At 40.3% G+C, this 16,734-nt stretch overlaps 1 protein-coding gene across 2 annotated transcripts in view; it reads left to right on the top strand.

The window, feature by feature from the left end:
- The window catches only part of trappc8 (trafficking protein particle complex subunit 8), a 149,252-nt gene that overhangs the window by 45,458 nt on the left and 87,060 nt on the right, over positions 1-16,734 (top strand). For both annotated transcript variants that reach the window (XM_043687640.1, XM_043687639.1), the window contains 4 exons: positions 3,531-3,620; positions 9,055-9,229; positions 11,314-11,467; positions 12,336-12,432. In XM_043687640.1, the coding sequence (XP_043543575.1) occupies positions 3,531-3,620; positions 9,055-9,229; positions 11,314-11,467; positions 12,336-12,432 (516 nt within the window). The remainder of the gene's footprint in view (positions 1-3,530; positions 3,621-9,054; positions 9,230-11,313; positions 11,468-12,335; positions 12,433-16,734) is intronic.

The following is a 16,734-nucleotide window of genomic DNA, read 5'->3' as shown; positions in this document are numbered from 1 at the left end:
TGGCACAGTAGACTGTGAAGAAGGTTTTCTAAGATTCCAAAGGGATCTTGATCAATTGGGTGAATAGGCTGAAAAATGGCAGACAGAACTCAATCTGGATAAGTGTGAGCTATTGCATTTTGGTACAACAAACCAGGTTAGGGCTTCATACAGTTAATGATAGGGCCTTGGGTAGTGGTCGAACAGAGGGACCTCTGGGTGCAGGTACATAATTCTTTAAAGTTTGCATCACGTATAGACAAGGTAGTTAAAAAGGCGTTTGACACACTTGCCTTCATTGCTCAGTCCTTTTGAGTATAGAAGTCAGGAAGTCATGCTGAGGTTGTACAGGATGGTTGCCCAGTTATAGGAAGGATATTATGAAGCTGGAGAAGGTTCAGACAAGATTATACCAGGACGTTGCCAAGTATAGAAGGCTTAAGTCTTAAAGAAAAGCTGGGACTTTTTCATTGGAGCTTAGGAGGTTGAGACGACCTGATAGAAGTTTATAAAATAATGAGAGATTAAAGGTAGTTAAGGGTAGTTGTCTTTTCCCTGGGATGGGGGATTTTAAAGACTAGAGGACACATTTTTAAGGTGAGAGGAGAGAGATTTTAAAGATCCTTTTAACGAGGCAAATGTTTTGTTTAGAGGGTAGTTTGCGTGTGGAATGAACCTTTTCATGAGTAAGTGTTAGATATGGGTACAATTACAACATTTTAAAAGACATTTGGGTAGGAAAATAATTAGGAAACATTTTGGAGGGATACAAGCTAGCAGCAGGCAGGAGTAGTTTAGTTTGGGATTATGTTCAGCATGGACTGCTTGGATAAAAGGACCTGTTTCTGAGCTGTATGACTTTATTTGGGTACCAAGAAAAACAAATGAACAGGTACAATAAGCTCTGTAAGATCTTGTAAACAGCAAAGAGAATGATTTAATACATTTCCTAGCAATGTCCTTCAGCATCACTTCTGTCTTCACTTTCAATGTCTTAGTCAACTGATGAGGTTGCAAGTGTTGCCCATCGAGGAATCTACAACCACCGGATGTGATTCTTGTCATCACTATCTTTCCCTGATAGACAGTTCTTTTCTCAATGAACTCCAAGAAGAAATTCAGAGCTTTTTTTTTTGAGCTACTTTGATTGCTGAGTTTGCTGAACAGCACAGCTGTAGGTTTGGATCTTTTTGTTCAACTGAATCTTGTGGCCCCTCATGCAACCTTTTTTATCCAATGTTGTAAAAGTTCAATTTAGTAGCTTATCCAGTTACTTAATCTAAGTCATGTGATTTCTTTGCGATATTGTCTTTATCCATTTTTGAAATGTTTGAAACACCGAATTGAAAATCAAACACCCATCTCCCTTAGTTCCCTTAGTGGGCGGCACGGTGGCTCAGTGGTTAGCACTGCTGCCTCACAGCGCCAGAAACCCGGGTTCAATTCCTGCCTCAGGTGACTGTCTGTGTGGAGTTTGCACATTCTCCCCGTGTCTGTGTGGGTTTCCTCCGGGTGCTCCGGTTTCCTCCCACAGTCCAAAGATGTGCAGGTCAGGTGAATTGGCCACGCTAAATTGCCCGTAGTGTTAGGTAAGGGGTAGATGTAGGGGTATGGGTGGGTTGCGCTTTGGCGGAGTGGTGTGGACTTGTTGGGCCGAAGGGCCTGTTTCCACACTGTAAGTAAGTAATCTAATCTAATGTGCTATAAAGCTTTGTAAATGCATCTGAAGTGAGGGCCTGATCTGGCACTGGAGAGAAGCATTGTTTGTACACTTCAATGGAATGTAAATGGGTTGAACGCAAGAATGGATTCTTGCCCCAAGTTTACAAAGGAGTCAAAATCACTTGAAATGCTGAAAGACTAGGATTTCAATGTCTGCAACATAAATGACTGGGAGTTCACACGCAGTGAGCTCTGCTGGGCAGAAACATTCAAGCTCCTTCTAGATTAAACAGATCTGTCTGGCTCATCTCATCAGGCAGTAAGTACTACATGAACGCTGGCGTATGGTGCTAAGGGCCAACAGTAGCAAATGATAGGAATTCTCAAATTAGATAAAATGAGGAACCCAGTGTTTACAGTTTGCAGTCAGACCTTTTGTGAATTTATTTGTGCAATATTGGAACTATGTGGGTTTGTCACCTGTTGTGGGAGGTGCAATCCTATTTCTTCTAATTCCTCTTCACTGCATCTTACTCATTGGTAAAAATCTATCAATGTTATATTTAAACTAAACACAAAAAGGACCTATGATGCTCTGATTAGCTTGCCAGCACTTTGCTACTGAGACCCTTGTGTTAATTATGGATGACTTGAGGTTGCCTCATTTGTGGAACTGTACCACTATAAGCATGCTCCAAACAATATTACTATATTAGTGTCCTGATTTAGTGACATGACAACTATGATTTTTAAAAAGTCTTGTTAAAGAACCTTGTCTTGACTGTTTATGGTGCTAATTGTACTATAATCAAATTCTGTATTTCTTGCAAGATGTACAAGTCTCGGAGAAACGAGAGGACAAAATATTGGAATTATGCTATGTATTGAAATAATAGTATAATTTTTTTTGTCTTAATGGGGCCGACAGCATTGGAATACCTGTCTGAATTATTTTCACTGATTGTATAATTATTAGAAGTATACAGTATGTTGCTAAGTTCAGGTTTTATTTTCATAGGAAATCTCCCAACCTGCGTTTGCTCTAATATTTCCTGCTACTTCATGGACATCTGAGCAATCGCTTCTGAAACTGCAAATGTGTACAGAGCCTGAGTGACCATGCTGCTTAAAGGGAACATTGATCCCAATGTGTGTAGCTCTATAACCATCCCAGCATTCAGACTCTAATCAACCTTTTGCTTCTCGTGCTTCCCTCATTTCGTTCACCCTTTCTTTAGCCTTACCTTGGCCTCCAAGTTAAGGAATTCGCTTCCTAAACCCATTGGTCTTGTTGCTCTTTAAGAGGTTCCTTTAAAATCTAAAATCTTTGGGCTTTTGGCTACATCTTAAATTTTGTCCAAAAACATTTTGAAGCACTTTGGACAGTTTAAACATATTAAAAAGGCTTGTTGCGTTAACCAGTTTCGCCTCCATTTTCAGATACATTTAACTGATCATTTTTGGTTTGAGTGAATAATTATTTAAGCTTCACTCCTTGGGATAAAGGCTTTAAGTTCTTTGTAAGCACTTATGTGTTTGGTTTTTTTAAATTTAAGCTTTTTTTTTCTAATCAACCAATTCAGTGTTATAGCACCCCTGGAGCAGGTAGGACTTGAAACTGGGCCTCTTGGTCCAGGGGTAGGGAACTCTACCTCTACATCACAGGAGCCCCACCTCTGTGTTTTATGGAGCACAAGATAAGTGTCTTCACCTGTGAAGAAACTATTAATACTTTTCCTATATAGGAATGAGTGATAGAACATAATACTTCAGCTTGTTGCCACAAATTGTGAAGTATATTTCCTAGTGGTTATCCTTTTTTGTCAACATGTTTAAAATGGTTAATTTTTATTCATGGATGTCTTTTCTTAATTTCTGTACTCTTCTAGCTACCACTCCCTGGTTTGAGGCCTACAGAGAATGCTTCTTTCAATCCATGTCTCCCTCCGATCACGAGTTTCTACACCACTATTTGGCATGTATCCTTTTTCTGGATTATAAATGGGTTGGATATGCATATTTCTACAAGGTAAAATACATTGTTGCTACAAATAGAGGATACTAGAGGTTTTATTGCACAAGTGACTGTGTGGAGTTTGCACATTCTCCCCGTGTCTGCGTGGGTTTTCTCCAGGTGCCCAGGTTTCCTCCCACAGTCCAAAGATGTGTAGGTCAGGTGAATTGGCCGTGCTAAATTGCCCGTAGTGTTAGGTGAAGGGGTAAATGTAGGGGTATGGGTGGGTTGCGCTTCGGCGGGTTGGAAAAATTTGTGGGTGACACAGTGGTTAGCAGTGCCTCACAGCACCAGAGACCCAGGTTCAATTCAGGCGACTGAATGTGTGGAGTTTGCACATTCTCCCCGTGTCTGTGTGGGTTTCCTCCCACAGTCCAAAGATGTGCAGGTCAGGTGAATTGGCTATACTAAATTGCCTGTAGTGTTAGGTGAAGGGGTATAGGTGGGTTGGGCTTCGGCGGGTCGGTGTGGACTTGTTGGGCCGAAGGGCCTGTTTCCACACTAAGTAATCTTAAAAAAAACATGAAGGGTAGATGTATCCATGTAACATTTGAGATGTATAAAATCCTGAATCAGTGGGTAGATGTGGAAAGGGTGTTTTCTCTTATGGGAGAATCCAGAACTGGCCAAAAATCAATGGTTACCCAGTTAAAACCAATTGGACTAATTATTTCTTTTGAAGATCAGTTATCTCTGATACTCTCTTCCTGAAAAGGTGGTGGGAAGCAAAGTCTGAATATTTTTTCAGGCAGAGGGAATTTTTAAACAAAGCTTCTCAGGATAGGAGGATTTGAGGTTGCAGTCAGCTCAATCATTATTGAAGGCTTGAATAAGCTTTTCAGGCTGAATTGCCTCCCCTTCCTTCCTTCCTCGTGTATGTTGGTATCATTGAGAGTAATCAATAAAAGGGTAGCACATTTTGCACGAAGATAAATTGTTTCTATCTGCCATCTTTAACCTAGTCAGATTCCCAAAGACACTTCATAAGCATTTAACAAACTAAATTTTGCACTAAGCCACCTCAGTGTGTCAGGTGTTGTTTGGTCAAAGGTTTGATCAGAGGAAGCGGTATGATACTGGAAAAGTCAGATCCCAAAGTGAAATCTGGCTTGATGGATTTCTTTTGATTTTTAACTAATTGCTCTCTCATTAAAACAAATATGCAACATTTTACATGTGGTTCAAGCAAATGAAATGACAATAGAATAAGCCAAACTACATTAAATTTTAATAGCTTTGAAGTGCACAGTAAAAATACAATTCCATAAATCCAATTCGTAGTGTTTTAGAGAAAGCTTAATGGAGCGCGTCTCCTTTTTTATAATCTCAAAGCTTAAATTTTGTCAGCTTCAAATAATCCCTGTGGAGTTTTAACCTGAACACTTCTGGTCTGGAGCTGTTACTGAACCCCTTAAGCCAAGATAATTTTTTAAAATAAATCAAACTATCAAAGTTTGAGAGAAGATTTGTAGCTCGGGTGCTCGTTGTTGTGGTTCTGTTCGCCGAGCTGGGAATTTGTGTTGCAGACGTTTCGTCCCCTGTCTGGGTGACATCCTCAGTGCTTGGGAGCCTCCTGTGAAGCGCTTCTGTGATCTTTCCTCTGGCATTTGTAGTGGTTTGAATCTGTTGCCTCCGTTTGTCAGTTCTAGCTGTCCGTTGCAATGGCCAGTACATTGGGTCCAGATCGATGGTGCTTATTGATTGAATCTGTGGATGAGTGATCCACCCAGACAGGGGACGAAACGTCTGCAACACAAATTCCCAACTCGGCGAACAGAACCACAACAAATCAAGCTATCCTCTACTTTCTCAGACACAATTGTTTAACATGTCTATCTTCAGTTGAGAACTTCGTAGAACCTTCAAACTGAAACTGAGAAATTTCTATCCCAGCTGTGAATATTTCCTCCCACTTTTCTTGAAATCTAGAATCTTCTATCAGAAAACTTAATGTACTTTGCTAGTACTTGATTTGCTTGTAAACTCTCCCAATGCGCACAGAAATCCATTAGATCTTGCTTCTCTCAAACTGTTTCAAAGTAAATTGCCATGACTGTAAAAATACAAGTCAATCATTAAACCCCTTTATATGTCACTGATTCAAAATTTCAAGATCCAAGCTTTCAAAAATAAATTTCAAAATATAGATAAATCTCTCATCCTATGTCTTACTATGTAAAGGATGAAAAAGTCAAGGAGTGATTTAGGCGGGGGTTCTGGAGCTTTGGGTCTGTTTAAGTGAAAGCTTAGCTGCTTCCGGCAGAGCACTTCAATTCTGGAACACAGTTGAAGCCAATATTGGAAGGCGCAGCAGTCTGTCAAGTTATAGAACTAAAGGAGGTGACATGCATCTGGGTGAAGTCTAACATTGAGATGTTATTGAACTGGAAGCTAATGTACATGAGGGAAGGCCTGGTGATAGATGAGTGGGTGTTACATGAGTCAGGGTAAGTAATGGAACCCAAGTTGTGGCTGAGCACAAGTTTATGACCGGTGGGAATGGCAAGCATTGGAATAATCAGGTCTACAGGTAACAATGACATGGTGAGGATCTCGAGCAGATGAGTAGGGAGGAATTGGAAGATGTTGCAGAATTGCAAGTAGACAATCTCATCAATGGCACTGATGGTTGGAAGCTCACTGCAGGATCAGAAGCTGTTTGTATGGCTAAAGAGAATGTGAATGGACCTTGCTGATAAGTCGCTGAAGGTTAGCATTCGGGTGCAGCAAGGCTGATGGAATGTTGTCCTTTGTTGCAAGCAAATTTGAAAACCGGAGTATGAGATCTTGCTTCAGTTCAGATGCTGGTTAGACTGCACCTGGAGTAGTGTGCTCTTTTGGTTTCCTTATCTCGGAAAGAGCCATTTAAGGGAGTGCAACAGAGGTTCACCAGACCTGGCCCTGGATGGTGGGACTGAACCATGTGGAGAGATTGGGCAAAACTGGTCTATATTCTCTCAAGTTTCAAAAAAATGAATCTTACTGAAACGACAAAATAAACAGGCTAAATGTAATTAAGATGTACGTTTGTTACTTTTTTAAAAAAAAAAAATGGTTGGCACAGTGGTTAGCACTGCTGCCTCACAGCGTCAGAGACCCGGGTTCAATTCCCACCTCAGGCGACTGTCTGTGTGAAGTTTGTACATTCTCCCAGTGTCTGCGTGGGTTTCCTCCGGGTGTTCCGGTTTCCCCCCCTCGGTCCAAAAAGGTGCAAGTTAAGTGAATTGGCCATGCTAAATTGCCCGTAGTGTTAGGTGAAGGGGTAAATTTAGGGGAATGGGTCTGGGTGGGTTGCGCTTCGGTGGGTTGGTGTGGACTTGTTGGGCCAAAGGGCCTGTTTCCACACGAAGTAATCTAATCTAATGTTACACCTAGTTAGTGAGTGTGGAATAATGAGACACCATTTCAAAATAAGGGGAATGCTACTCTGGCCTGAATTAAGGGTGACGGGGAAAGGGCAGGAAAGAGGACATGTTTGGATCAGCCATGATCGCATTGGATGATGGAACAGGCTTGATGGGCCAAGTGGCCTATTCCTGTTCCTATTGATAATGTTTTAGGGTCTTGACTGCAACTCAGGTGTTTGTTCCTGCTCTGCTTAAAAGTAACTCTCCCTCACTCGTTTTTTTAAAAAAAAAAGTTAAATGGTTCAAACTTTTAATTTTCAACTTGGATATTCTCAATAGGTATCTACTTTTAACTCAATGTTGATTCACTTGCTGCAGTCATTAGGTCAAGGATTCAAGTATGAAATTGCCAAATTATTATTAAAACCCATCTGATGCACTTCTGGGAAGGAAATGTACTAAATCTGGCTCATGTGCTTCAGACTTGCAGCAATGTGTTTGACTCTTGGCTGTCGTTTTGAAATGTCCAGCAAGTCACTCAATTATGCAGAAGGCAGCATACCCATCACCACCCAAAGGCCATTAATGATGCCAGCATTTGTCGTGATGCTCACATCTCAATTAATAAAAGTTTTCAGGTGCACTGAATCTCTGGCATAGCTAGTTGATACTTAATGGCTTATTCAAATGACTTAATTTGTCTTAAAACCTGAGCTTAATTTCTGTGATCATTCCAAATTATTGTGCGATTAAGGTAAAACGGTTGTGAAACTGTTTAAAGATGTCTGAACAGAAGTTTTACTTCAACATTTTGTTTCAGCTTATTTTAGTGCATTTTTGCAGTTCATATGGAAGGATTCTTGTTTTTGGAATGGGTCGGGGGGTGGGGAAGAAGTTAAGATCTGGCTTTAATTCATATACTTAGTCAATTTTAAGAAATAGTATTGCAAGAATTAATTTGGCATAAATGTTCAAATAATGTTTCTGTAAAATAATTTTAGCCAGACAATTTTTAGATTTGGTATTTTCTTCTGGAAAGGGATGGGCAACAAATGCTGGCCCAGCCAGTGTTACTCAAACTCTATGAATGAATTTTTAAAAAATATCTGGTATAATTGTTTAAATGAGACAAGTTGGATATTGACATGCCCAGAGGTTTAATTTGATTTAAATGTATATCGACTGGTGGTGTCATTTAGCCACTTTGATGTGCATGGAACAGTCATTGATGTACATTGAACTCAAATTACACATTGTATGTAATCACTGACATTTTGATCTAAGTCAAAGGGACAACAGCATTTACTGTATATACCATCTTCCACTAACTCCGTATCCTAAAATGTGGGATACTTATGATCAAGGACAGTAGTATATGCAACAGCCACTGTGTGCTGCAACCTCCCACAAGCAGCGTGTGATGTCCAAATTTCCTCAACTGTGATGTTGGGTGAGGATACATATTGGCCAGAATATCAAAGAGACCTCTCTGCTGTTTAAAATAATAAAGTTGTTTTCATCCTTTTTAAATGCAGTTTTAAGTGCAGCACAACTGTCAGTCTAGATTTGATGCTCAAGTCACTGGTGTGAGACTTGAACACTTAATGTTCTCAATTAATCATGAGTAGTGGATTTCAACTATTGCTGATGGCAAATCTCTTGAAGAAATCTGTCTGCTGTGATGCTCAGACTTTGGGGTGAATTCATTAGCTTCCTCCTTCATGCGAGACTTGCATGTTGGCTGAAGTAATTCCCTCTACTTGGGATGCTAAGACCTACAAAATACAGAGTGGAATAAGACCTTTCTTTCATGTGATGCAAGCTTTACTTTATTGTAAATATGGCATGACTACATTGTCACTGCAGAAAGGCTGAGGGACAAATTTCCAAGCTCAAGATACAAATCTTGTTTCAGAGAAGAATTGGTGGTCTTGAATGATCAAATATTAATTCCATGTTTTTCCCCAAGAGTTAAGTCAAGGTGGTTCATTAGTTCGTTGCATTCAGGAAATTGGGCTGAAATTGTTTGTGTTTTCCTTAATGTTCTTTAAGGCATGCTTGTAGCCTCATCGAGGGACTCTGACCCAGTGGACCAGTTTTTGAAATTATCACAAGAGCAACATCGTATTCAACACAGCAGTGACTACTCCTACCCAAAGTGGTTCATTCCAAATACGCTAAAATATTATGTTTTGTTACATGATGTTAGTGAAGGGGAGGAGCAAAGGTAAGTTTTGTTATATATGATCTTGGGTCAGCATTTAAAATATTAAAAGTTGCCTTCGAATGCTAGATTCTGGTAGTACATCTTCAAACAAAGTAGTAGTTGGAGTCAGTTTACATTTAATTGCCTTATCTGAAATGTGGTCTACATCTGGAATGGGCTATATACACTGAGAAAATTGCACCCAGTGCTCAAATGGCAGAAAAGACAATATCAGACCATTTTGATAGAACAATTCTTAGTACAATAGTTTCTTAAAGCTCTAACTGCAAAGATCATTTTCAACAGTTAAAGCACAGCCCCGTCAGTAAGGATAGTTAGAAAATATCTGTGCTCAGCCTTTCTGTATTGGTTCCCTTTCCCCATTGAAATGGTACTAATAGCAGTGGGTCAATAGTGAAAAGTGTGTATACAGATGCACAATCTTTTATCCAAAATGCTCGGGACCAGCTGGTTTTCGGAATTCAGAATTTTTCAAATTTCAGAATAAGTGACAGTTTGGTGAAATTTTTAAAAATCTTACCAAACAGTAGATACACTGAGTGTGTCCTGAGGGCCCTGAAACAGAATTGAGGCCTGCCAGTGCTGGGCCACGCCCCCCACACCTTGCATCTGAGTGACATGCATCAAGTGGGCGTGGAGCTGGATTAACTGTTTGTACGCCAAACAACCTTGTTAATGAGAGAAAAAAAATAACAAAAAGCCTTCGGATTTCAGATAAAAGGTTGTCTACCTGCATTTGGTTTCATTGTGATGTGGTACTGGAAGATTCTTGAAAGAATGCTTGCCTGTTGGCAGTTCTTGTATTTTTAAAAAATAAATGCTTCACAGTTAGAAACACGCAGCACACTACCCTTATGTATAGTAACTCATTCTAAGAAAATAAATTTTTGCTTCTCCCACTCTTATCTGGTGTTTCACTTTTATAGGCTGGTTTGAGAGACCTTTTGGTATCGAAGAGATTTGAGACATTAGGTACTGTCTATTCTTGTGTGATGCTGGGTTACCTATCAGGGACCATTATCCTTGGTAGTTTAAATGGCTGACTTTTTTTTCTCCTCTTCCCATGCATGTTGAGCATTACTGGCACTAACCTTTAAGACACTGAGCAAAGTATTTTCTCCAATGGAAGAAAGATGTAAGGTCACAAAGTTGGCAAGTTACTAATCAAGTGCTTTAAACCAGATGTGCAAGAGCTTACATTTCAAAAATAAATGAGAAAAATATTTCTTATTTCCAATTGTAATTGATCTCCTAATTGAAGGAGCTCAGTTGGAGAGGTTCTGGAGGAAATGTCACAATTAATTATTTCTGTTGGACATCTGCATCATCAGAACCAGGCTTGAGGGATTAAATACTGAAAATGTGTCGCTGGAAAAGCGCAGCAGGCCAGGCAGCATCCAAGGAGCAGGAGAATTGACGTTTCGGGCATGAGCCCTTCTTCAGGCTCATGCCCGAAATGTCGATTCTCCTGTTCCTTGGATGCTGCCTGACCTGCTGCGCTTTTCCAGCAACACATTTTCAGCTCTGATCTCCAGCATCTGCAGTCCTCACTTTCTCCTTGAGGGATTAAATACCCTACTCCTTTTGGATAATTGTGCCTAAGGAGTGCATATCTGTTATCTCACAACACTAGGTTATAGTCCAACAGGTTTAATTGGAAGCACTAGCTTTCGGAGCGCTGATCCTTCATCAGGTTATTGCAACCACCTGATGAAGGAGCAGTGCTCCAAAAGCTTGTGCTTCCAATTAAACCTGTTGGACTATAACGTGGTGTTGTGATTTTTTAACTTCGTACACCCCAGTCCAATACCGGCATCTCCAAGTCATATGTTATTGGCGTTATAGTACCTGCCATTGTCTGTCTATTGTCAAATCTTTTCATGGTTTTTTTTTCCAATCCAGTCCTAGCCACCTCTAGCCTCAACCTCCTAGTTTCCTTTGCCTGGATTTAAGACTCTAGTTTCAGAAATTGTTGCACTTAAACATGTTTAATACTTGATTTCACATTTTCATTTTTTATTTCACTATTTGCTTAATTACTTTGACTTTAACTCATTATCTTTGGATTCTAATTTACCCTGCAGAGCTGAATCTGTTTATGAAGAAATGAAACAGAGGTATGGGTCACAGGGGTGCTATTTGCTGAAATTTAATTCTCGGCTACCATCAAGTGGAACAGATGAGCAGATCCCTGATCCTTGGAGTCAGTATTTGAATCGAAATAATTTGCAAAACCAGGTATGTACATTTGTAAAGACTGATTTAGGGCAGTTGAATTCACTTCATACCTGGTGAACCTTTGTTTTTGGCCAATAAAGCAGTCAGTTTTATTCCAGTGAATTCCCATGAATAACCGTGAAAGTCACCAGCTAATATGGTGAAGTGACAAATTTTGGTGAGAGCAGTTGAAGACTTCCATGCTGCTGAGGTAGAATGGAGAAATGTTTTAACATTTTATGTAAATGACAACATTTCAATACACCCTTTCTAGCAGTGAGGTTGGTTTTAAAGGGTGTACTATTGTTTTGTTTTTAATACACTAATATGCATTGACTCCTTTTAAACGTTTTCCAACTTCATTGTATGCTTACCAGATCAGCTGGTTTGTGATGGAAGAAGGACGACAACAGTGTTGGTTCAATTCCTGCACTGCCTGAGGTTACCATGAAGGACTGTCCTCCTTTAACCTCTCCCCTCACCTGAGGTTTGGTGACCCTCAGATTAAACTATTATTGGTTGTCGCTTTCTAATGAGACAACAGCACTATCGTCTGGTAGGACGACCGTGACTTTTTAAAACTTTCTAAACTGGTTTATGTAGGTCCAGATGTTGGATGCGCAATGATCTACTCCAGAGTAAAATCCCACCTTGTATTGTCCTTGTGGCCCTAAGTGAAATTGCTGTTTTATTCTACTGATTCCAAACCATTTAAAGCTAAACTGAAGTAGCAATGTTTTAATCAATCGAGAGAACCTTCATCCCATCCGTTTTGAGCCAGATCCTGGCATCCCTGAGCTGCACCTTTCTAAGAATATGCCCAATTTTTAATGTCTTGGATTTTAATTTCAAATTGGAAATGTTTTGAATTTGTCTCATCACTTTGAAGGAAATCTGTGAAGATGGTTTTGTTCCGCTTGTCAACAAGAATAAAGAAAACAGCACCAATGCACTAGAGCTGGATGGATTGGACAGTTCGATCAATGGTAAACTCATTCAAAGAAATACAAGATGGGTGTCTGTTTTGTGACTCTTATACCATTGTGTTTCCTCTTTACGACAGCAAGTGAGGGTCAAAATGTACAAATTAGGAACATGATTAGGCAACTCAGCTCCTTGAGCTGGCTTTGCTCTGTCCTTATTTATAATCAGGACTGATGCTTGGAAGTTGCATTCAATGTTCATTTCAAGAAAAACTTAAGCTAGGCGGTAAAGGCAGGAAAACAGTGTGAAGTAACAGTGCTCGTGAGAGTTGGTGCAGAGGTGATGGGGCTGAATTGCCCTGCCTGCTCAATAATAATTCTGTGCTTTGAAGAACTAATTGTATTTTGTCCCACTTAAGACAAAGGAGGATGAGAAAATGATTAAACCTGCTCAAAATTATCATACCAGCTCATGCTATTTAATCATGGTAAATAGCAGAAGGAGGCTCATGTGAAACAAAAACAGTGCCATGGACCTTTTGGACCAAAGGACCCTGTCTGTTTCATGTGAATACTATAACAATGTAGGTGGAGAAATTATTTTCACTACTTCATATGGCAATAACAAAAGGGTTAAACTTAAGATAATCAAAAGGTGAGCACAGGAGGCTTTTTCAAGTTTTATGGACGGTTTAGAACATAGAATGCAACCTCCCCCAAAAAAAACATTGACAGGTGTATCTGTAATTAGGAAGTAGATTGGTATTAGAGGCGTGCAGGAGATAATTGAATAGGGGTTTTAATGGAGCCAGTCAAAGTACAGTGCTTTTGCAGTCAACATCATTTTAGGCGATGTACAAAAAGCAATGCACAGTCCATTAGCGTAAGTGTGTTGGTGAATGTACCACAACATTAAGTCAAGTAGCAACTTTGATATAACCACCAATACTGGGTCAATGTCCAGGAAGAATCTGATTTCAGAGTCAGCTGACAATCACAAACAACTCGTGCCGTGCTGTTATTTTAGTCCATTGATTAGATTACTGTGTTGTACTTGTGGCTATCCAGTGTCCTGCAGTCATTTGAGAAAACCTTTCTCAAAGCTTAAAAGTATAAATATAAGATGATTCAAAGACGAGGGTTGCCCAAAATGTAGTTGCAAAAAATTCCTTTTAAGTGGAAATCCTGTTACATGATGACCAGTGATTTATTTTCTCAACATAGCTACTACTGAAACAAAACTAAAAGCTGTTTATGTGCTCAATTAACAGAATTTGTGCATCTCAAATTCTTAATGATGTGTTAATCCAGAGCGAGCCAACATTTTTTTTCTCTTCAAATAAAACCAAACCAGCAATTTTTGGCTTGTAGCTCATTGGCCCTTTTGAACCATTGATGTTCTATTTTCAGAAAGAGGTTTTATAAGCACTATCATTGAACATGTTAATACTATCTTCCTATTGTCTTCCCGAGTTATTGTCTACTTCAGTAAACTAACCACTATTTACAGGATTTGGAGCTGCCGGTGTTGGACCGGGGTGTACAAAGTTAAAAATCACACATCAGGTTATAGTCCAACAGGTTTAATTGGAAGCACACTAGCTTTCAGAGTGTCGCTCCTTCATCAGTGATAGTGAGCCACTACCACCTGATGAAGGAGCGATGCTCCGAAAGCTAGTGTGCTTCCAATTAAACCTGTTGAACTATAACCTGGTGATGTGATTTTTAACTATTTACAGGTTTAAATATGCAAAATGCCTTTGGATTAAAGATCATTTGGATGGGTGACTGGAATAAAGGCCTAAAGTAATTTATAAAGGAAAAAGATTTTTTCTGTACAAAGCAACAATGCTTTGTATTTTTACAACCTATCTTGAATATACTAAAATATTTAAACATGCTTTCCTCCTCCTTCCCCACACTATTTTGAATCCATGGAATTCTCTACCCCAGAGAGCTGGAAACTCTATTGGTTACTATACTCAAGACAGAGATTATTAGATAGTTAGGATAGTATGTGAAAATGGCATTGTGATTGAATTAGATTTGTTTGATCTTAAATAATGGGCATGCTTAAAATAATACAAACTTAGAACTTTTGCAGCATGGCAAGAGGCCCATCGTTTCTGCACCGGTCATAGTTGTACAGCATGGAAACAGACCGTTTGGTCCAACCTGTCCATGCCGACCAGATATCCTAAATTAATCTTGGTCCATTGGCCAGCATTTGGCCCATATCTCTCTCTAAAACCCTTCCTATTCAGATGCCTTTTAAATTTTGTAATTATACCAGCCTTTATCACTTCCTCCAGCAGCTCATTGAGCGCGCAAACTAAAGAATTTGAGATGAGCAGATTCTGTTCATCTTAAGCACATATACAGTTTGAGAATAAGCTCTTAGGTTTTTGTGTTTCAGTAGTAGCTACATTGAGAAGAGCCAAATCTGGCGTTGACACTGGTCATCTCTGGAAAAAGTTGCCCCTTATGTCCCTTGTAAATCTTTACCCTCTCACCTTAAACCTAAGCCCTCTATTTTTGGAAATCCCCATGCTAGGGAAAAGATCTTGGTTGTTCACCCTATCCATGCCCTTCATGATTTTATAAACCCTGATAAGTCACCCTTCAACCTCCGCTCAAGGGAAAATGGTTCCAGCCTATTCAGCCTCAGACCCTCCAACCTTGGCAGCATTCTTGCAAATCTTTTCTGTGCCCTTTCAAGCTTCACAACATCCTTCCTATAGCCGGGAAACCAGGATTGCACACAATATTTTAAAGTGGCATAACCAATGCCCCTGTGCGACATGACCTCCCAACTTCTCTACTCAATGCACTGACCAATAAAAGTTAAAATATCAAATGTCAACTTCACTATCCTGTGTACCTTCAATTCCACTTTCAACTGTGAACCTACCCTCCAAGGTCTCTGTATTTAGCAATGCTCCCCAAGACCTTACCATTAAGTGTATAAGTCCTGCCCTGATTTTGTTGCCAAAATGCAAAGCCACCTATTTCAATTAAACTCCATTTGCCATTTCTCAGCCCATTGACCCATCTGATCAAGGTCCCAATGTTCTGAGGTAACCTCCTTTGTTGTCCACTATGCGTCCGATTTTGTCTATTCAGTCTATTCTAATCCCATTTACTTGGCCTCTAGGTTTGATATGGTGTTTCAAGTGCTAACCTGAATTATTATTAAATATCTGAATGCTTGCTGCCTCTGCCATCCTTTCAGGCAGTGTTCCGGATGTCCACAAATTTCCTCAAATCCCCTCTCATTTGGCTTTAAAATTGTCCTCTTGATCATTGCCCACTTGACTGACAGGAGATGTTTCTCCCTAATTACTCTTGTCTGTAGTCTTCAGTTTTCTACGCTTCAATCGATCCCCCAGATTCTCTGCTCAAAGGAAAACAATCTCCTCCTAATTAACCTCCCTTCATAGTTGAGTTGTTTCCAGGTCAAGCACTACGCTGGTGAATCTCTTCTGCACACAGTCTAGTTCAGTTAGGTCCTTTAATGTCTCCTGAGGGACTGAATGCCTTGCTGATATTCCTGTTTTCTGCAAAAGCAAAATGCTGTAGATAGAGGAAATCTGAAATAAATTTGAGAAATCCAGGTCTGGCAGCATCTGTGAAAAGAAACTGAATATTTTGAGGCCAGTATGACTGTCCTGGGCATAGTTTCTTGACATCATTTGGCCTCTAATGTTATGGGGAAAAGGCAACCATAATCCTGTTGAATGATGATACATATTTGAGGGGCCGAATAGCCGCCTCCTACTTCATTTTTTTTAAGGGTCTTAAAGTATTCCAGCAGGTGACCAGCTAACTATTATAGTTTTAGCACGACTTTCCTATTTTGTATTTCAAACTGTTGAAATAAAAGCCGACATTCCATTAGACTTCTGTTACCTCCTGAACTTGTAAGCTAGCTGCGTGATTCACGTATGAGGCCACCCCCAATCCCTTTGTGCTGCAGCTTGATGCAGTATTTCTCAATTTGCATAATATTCAGTTCCTCCACCTTCCTGCCAAAGTGCATGACCGCAATTTCCCTTCCCACGTGGTTAAAAATGCCCTCCAACGCATCTCGTCCACATCCCGCACCTCTGCCCTCAGACCCCACCCCTCCAACCGTAACAAGGACAGATACCCCTGGTGCTCACCTTCCACCCTACAAACCTCCGCATAAGCCAAATCATCTGCCGACATTTCAACCACCTCCAAAAAGACCCCACCACCAGGGATATATTTCCCTCCCCACCCCTTTCCGCCTTCCGCAAAGACCGTTTTTCCCTCCGTGACTACCTGGTCAGGTCCACCCCCCCCCCCCCCCCCCCCCCCCCCCCCCCCCCCCGCCACCTCCCC

Source organism: Chiloscyllium plagiosum, chromosome 4 (genome assembly GCF_004010195.1).
Source record: "Chiloscyllium plagiosum isolate BGI_BamShark_2017 chromosome 4, ASM401019v2, whole genome shotgun sequence".
NCBI classification, from domain to species: domain Eukaryota; kingdom Metazoa; phylum Chordata; class Chondrichthyes; order Orectolobiformes; family Hemiscylliidae; genus Chiloscyllium; species Chiloscyllium plagiosum.
This window is presented reverse-complemented; position numbering and strand designations above follow the sequence as displayed.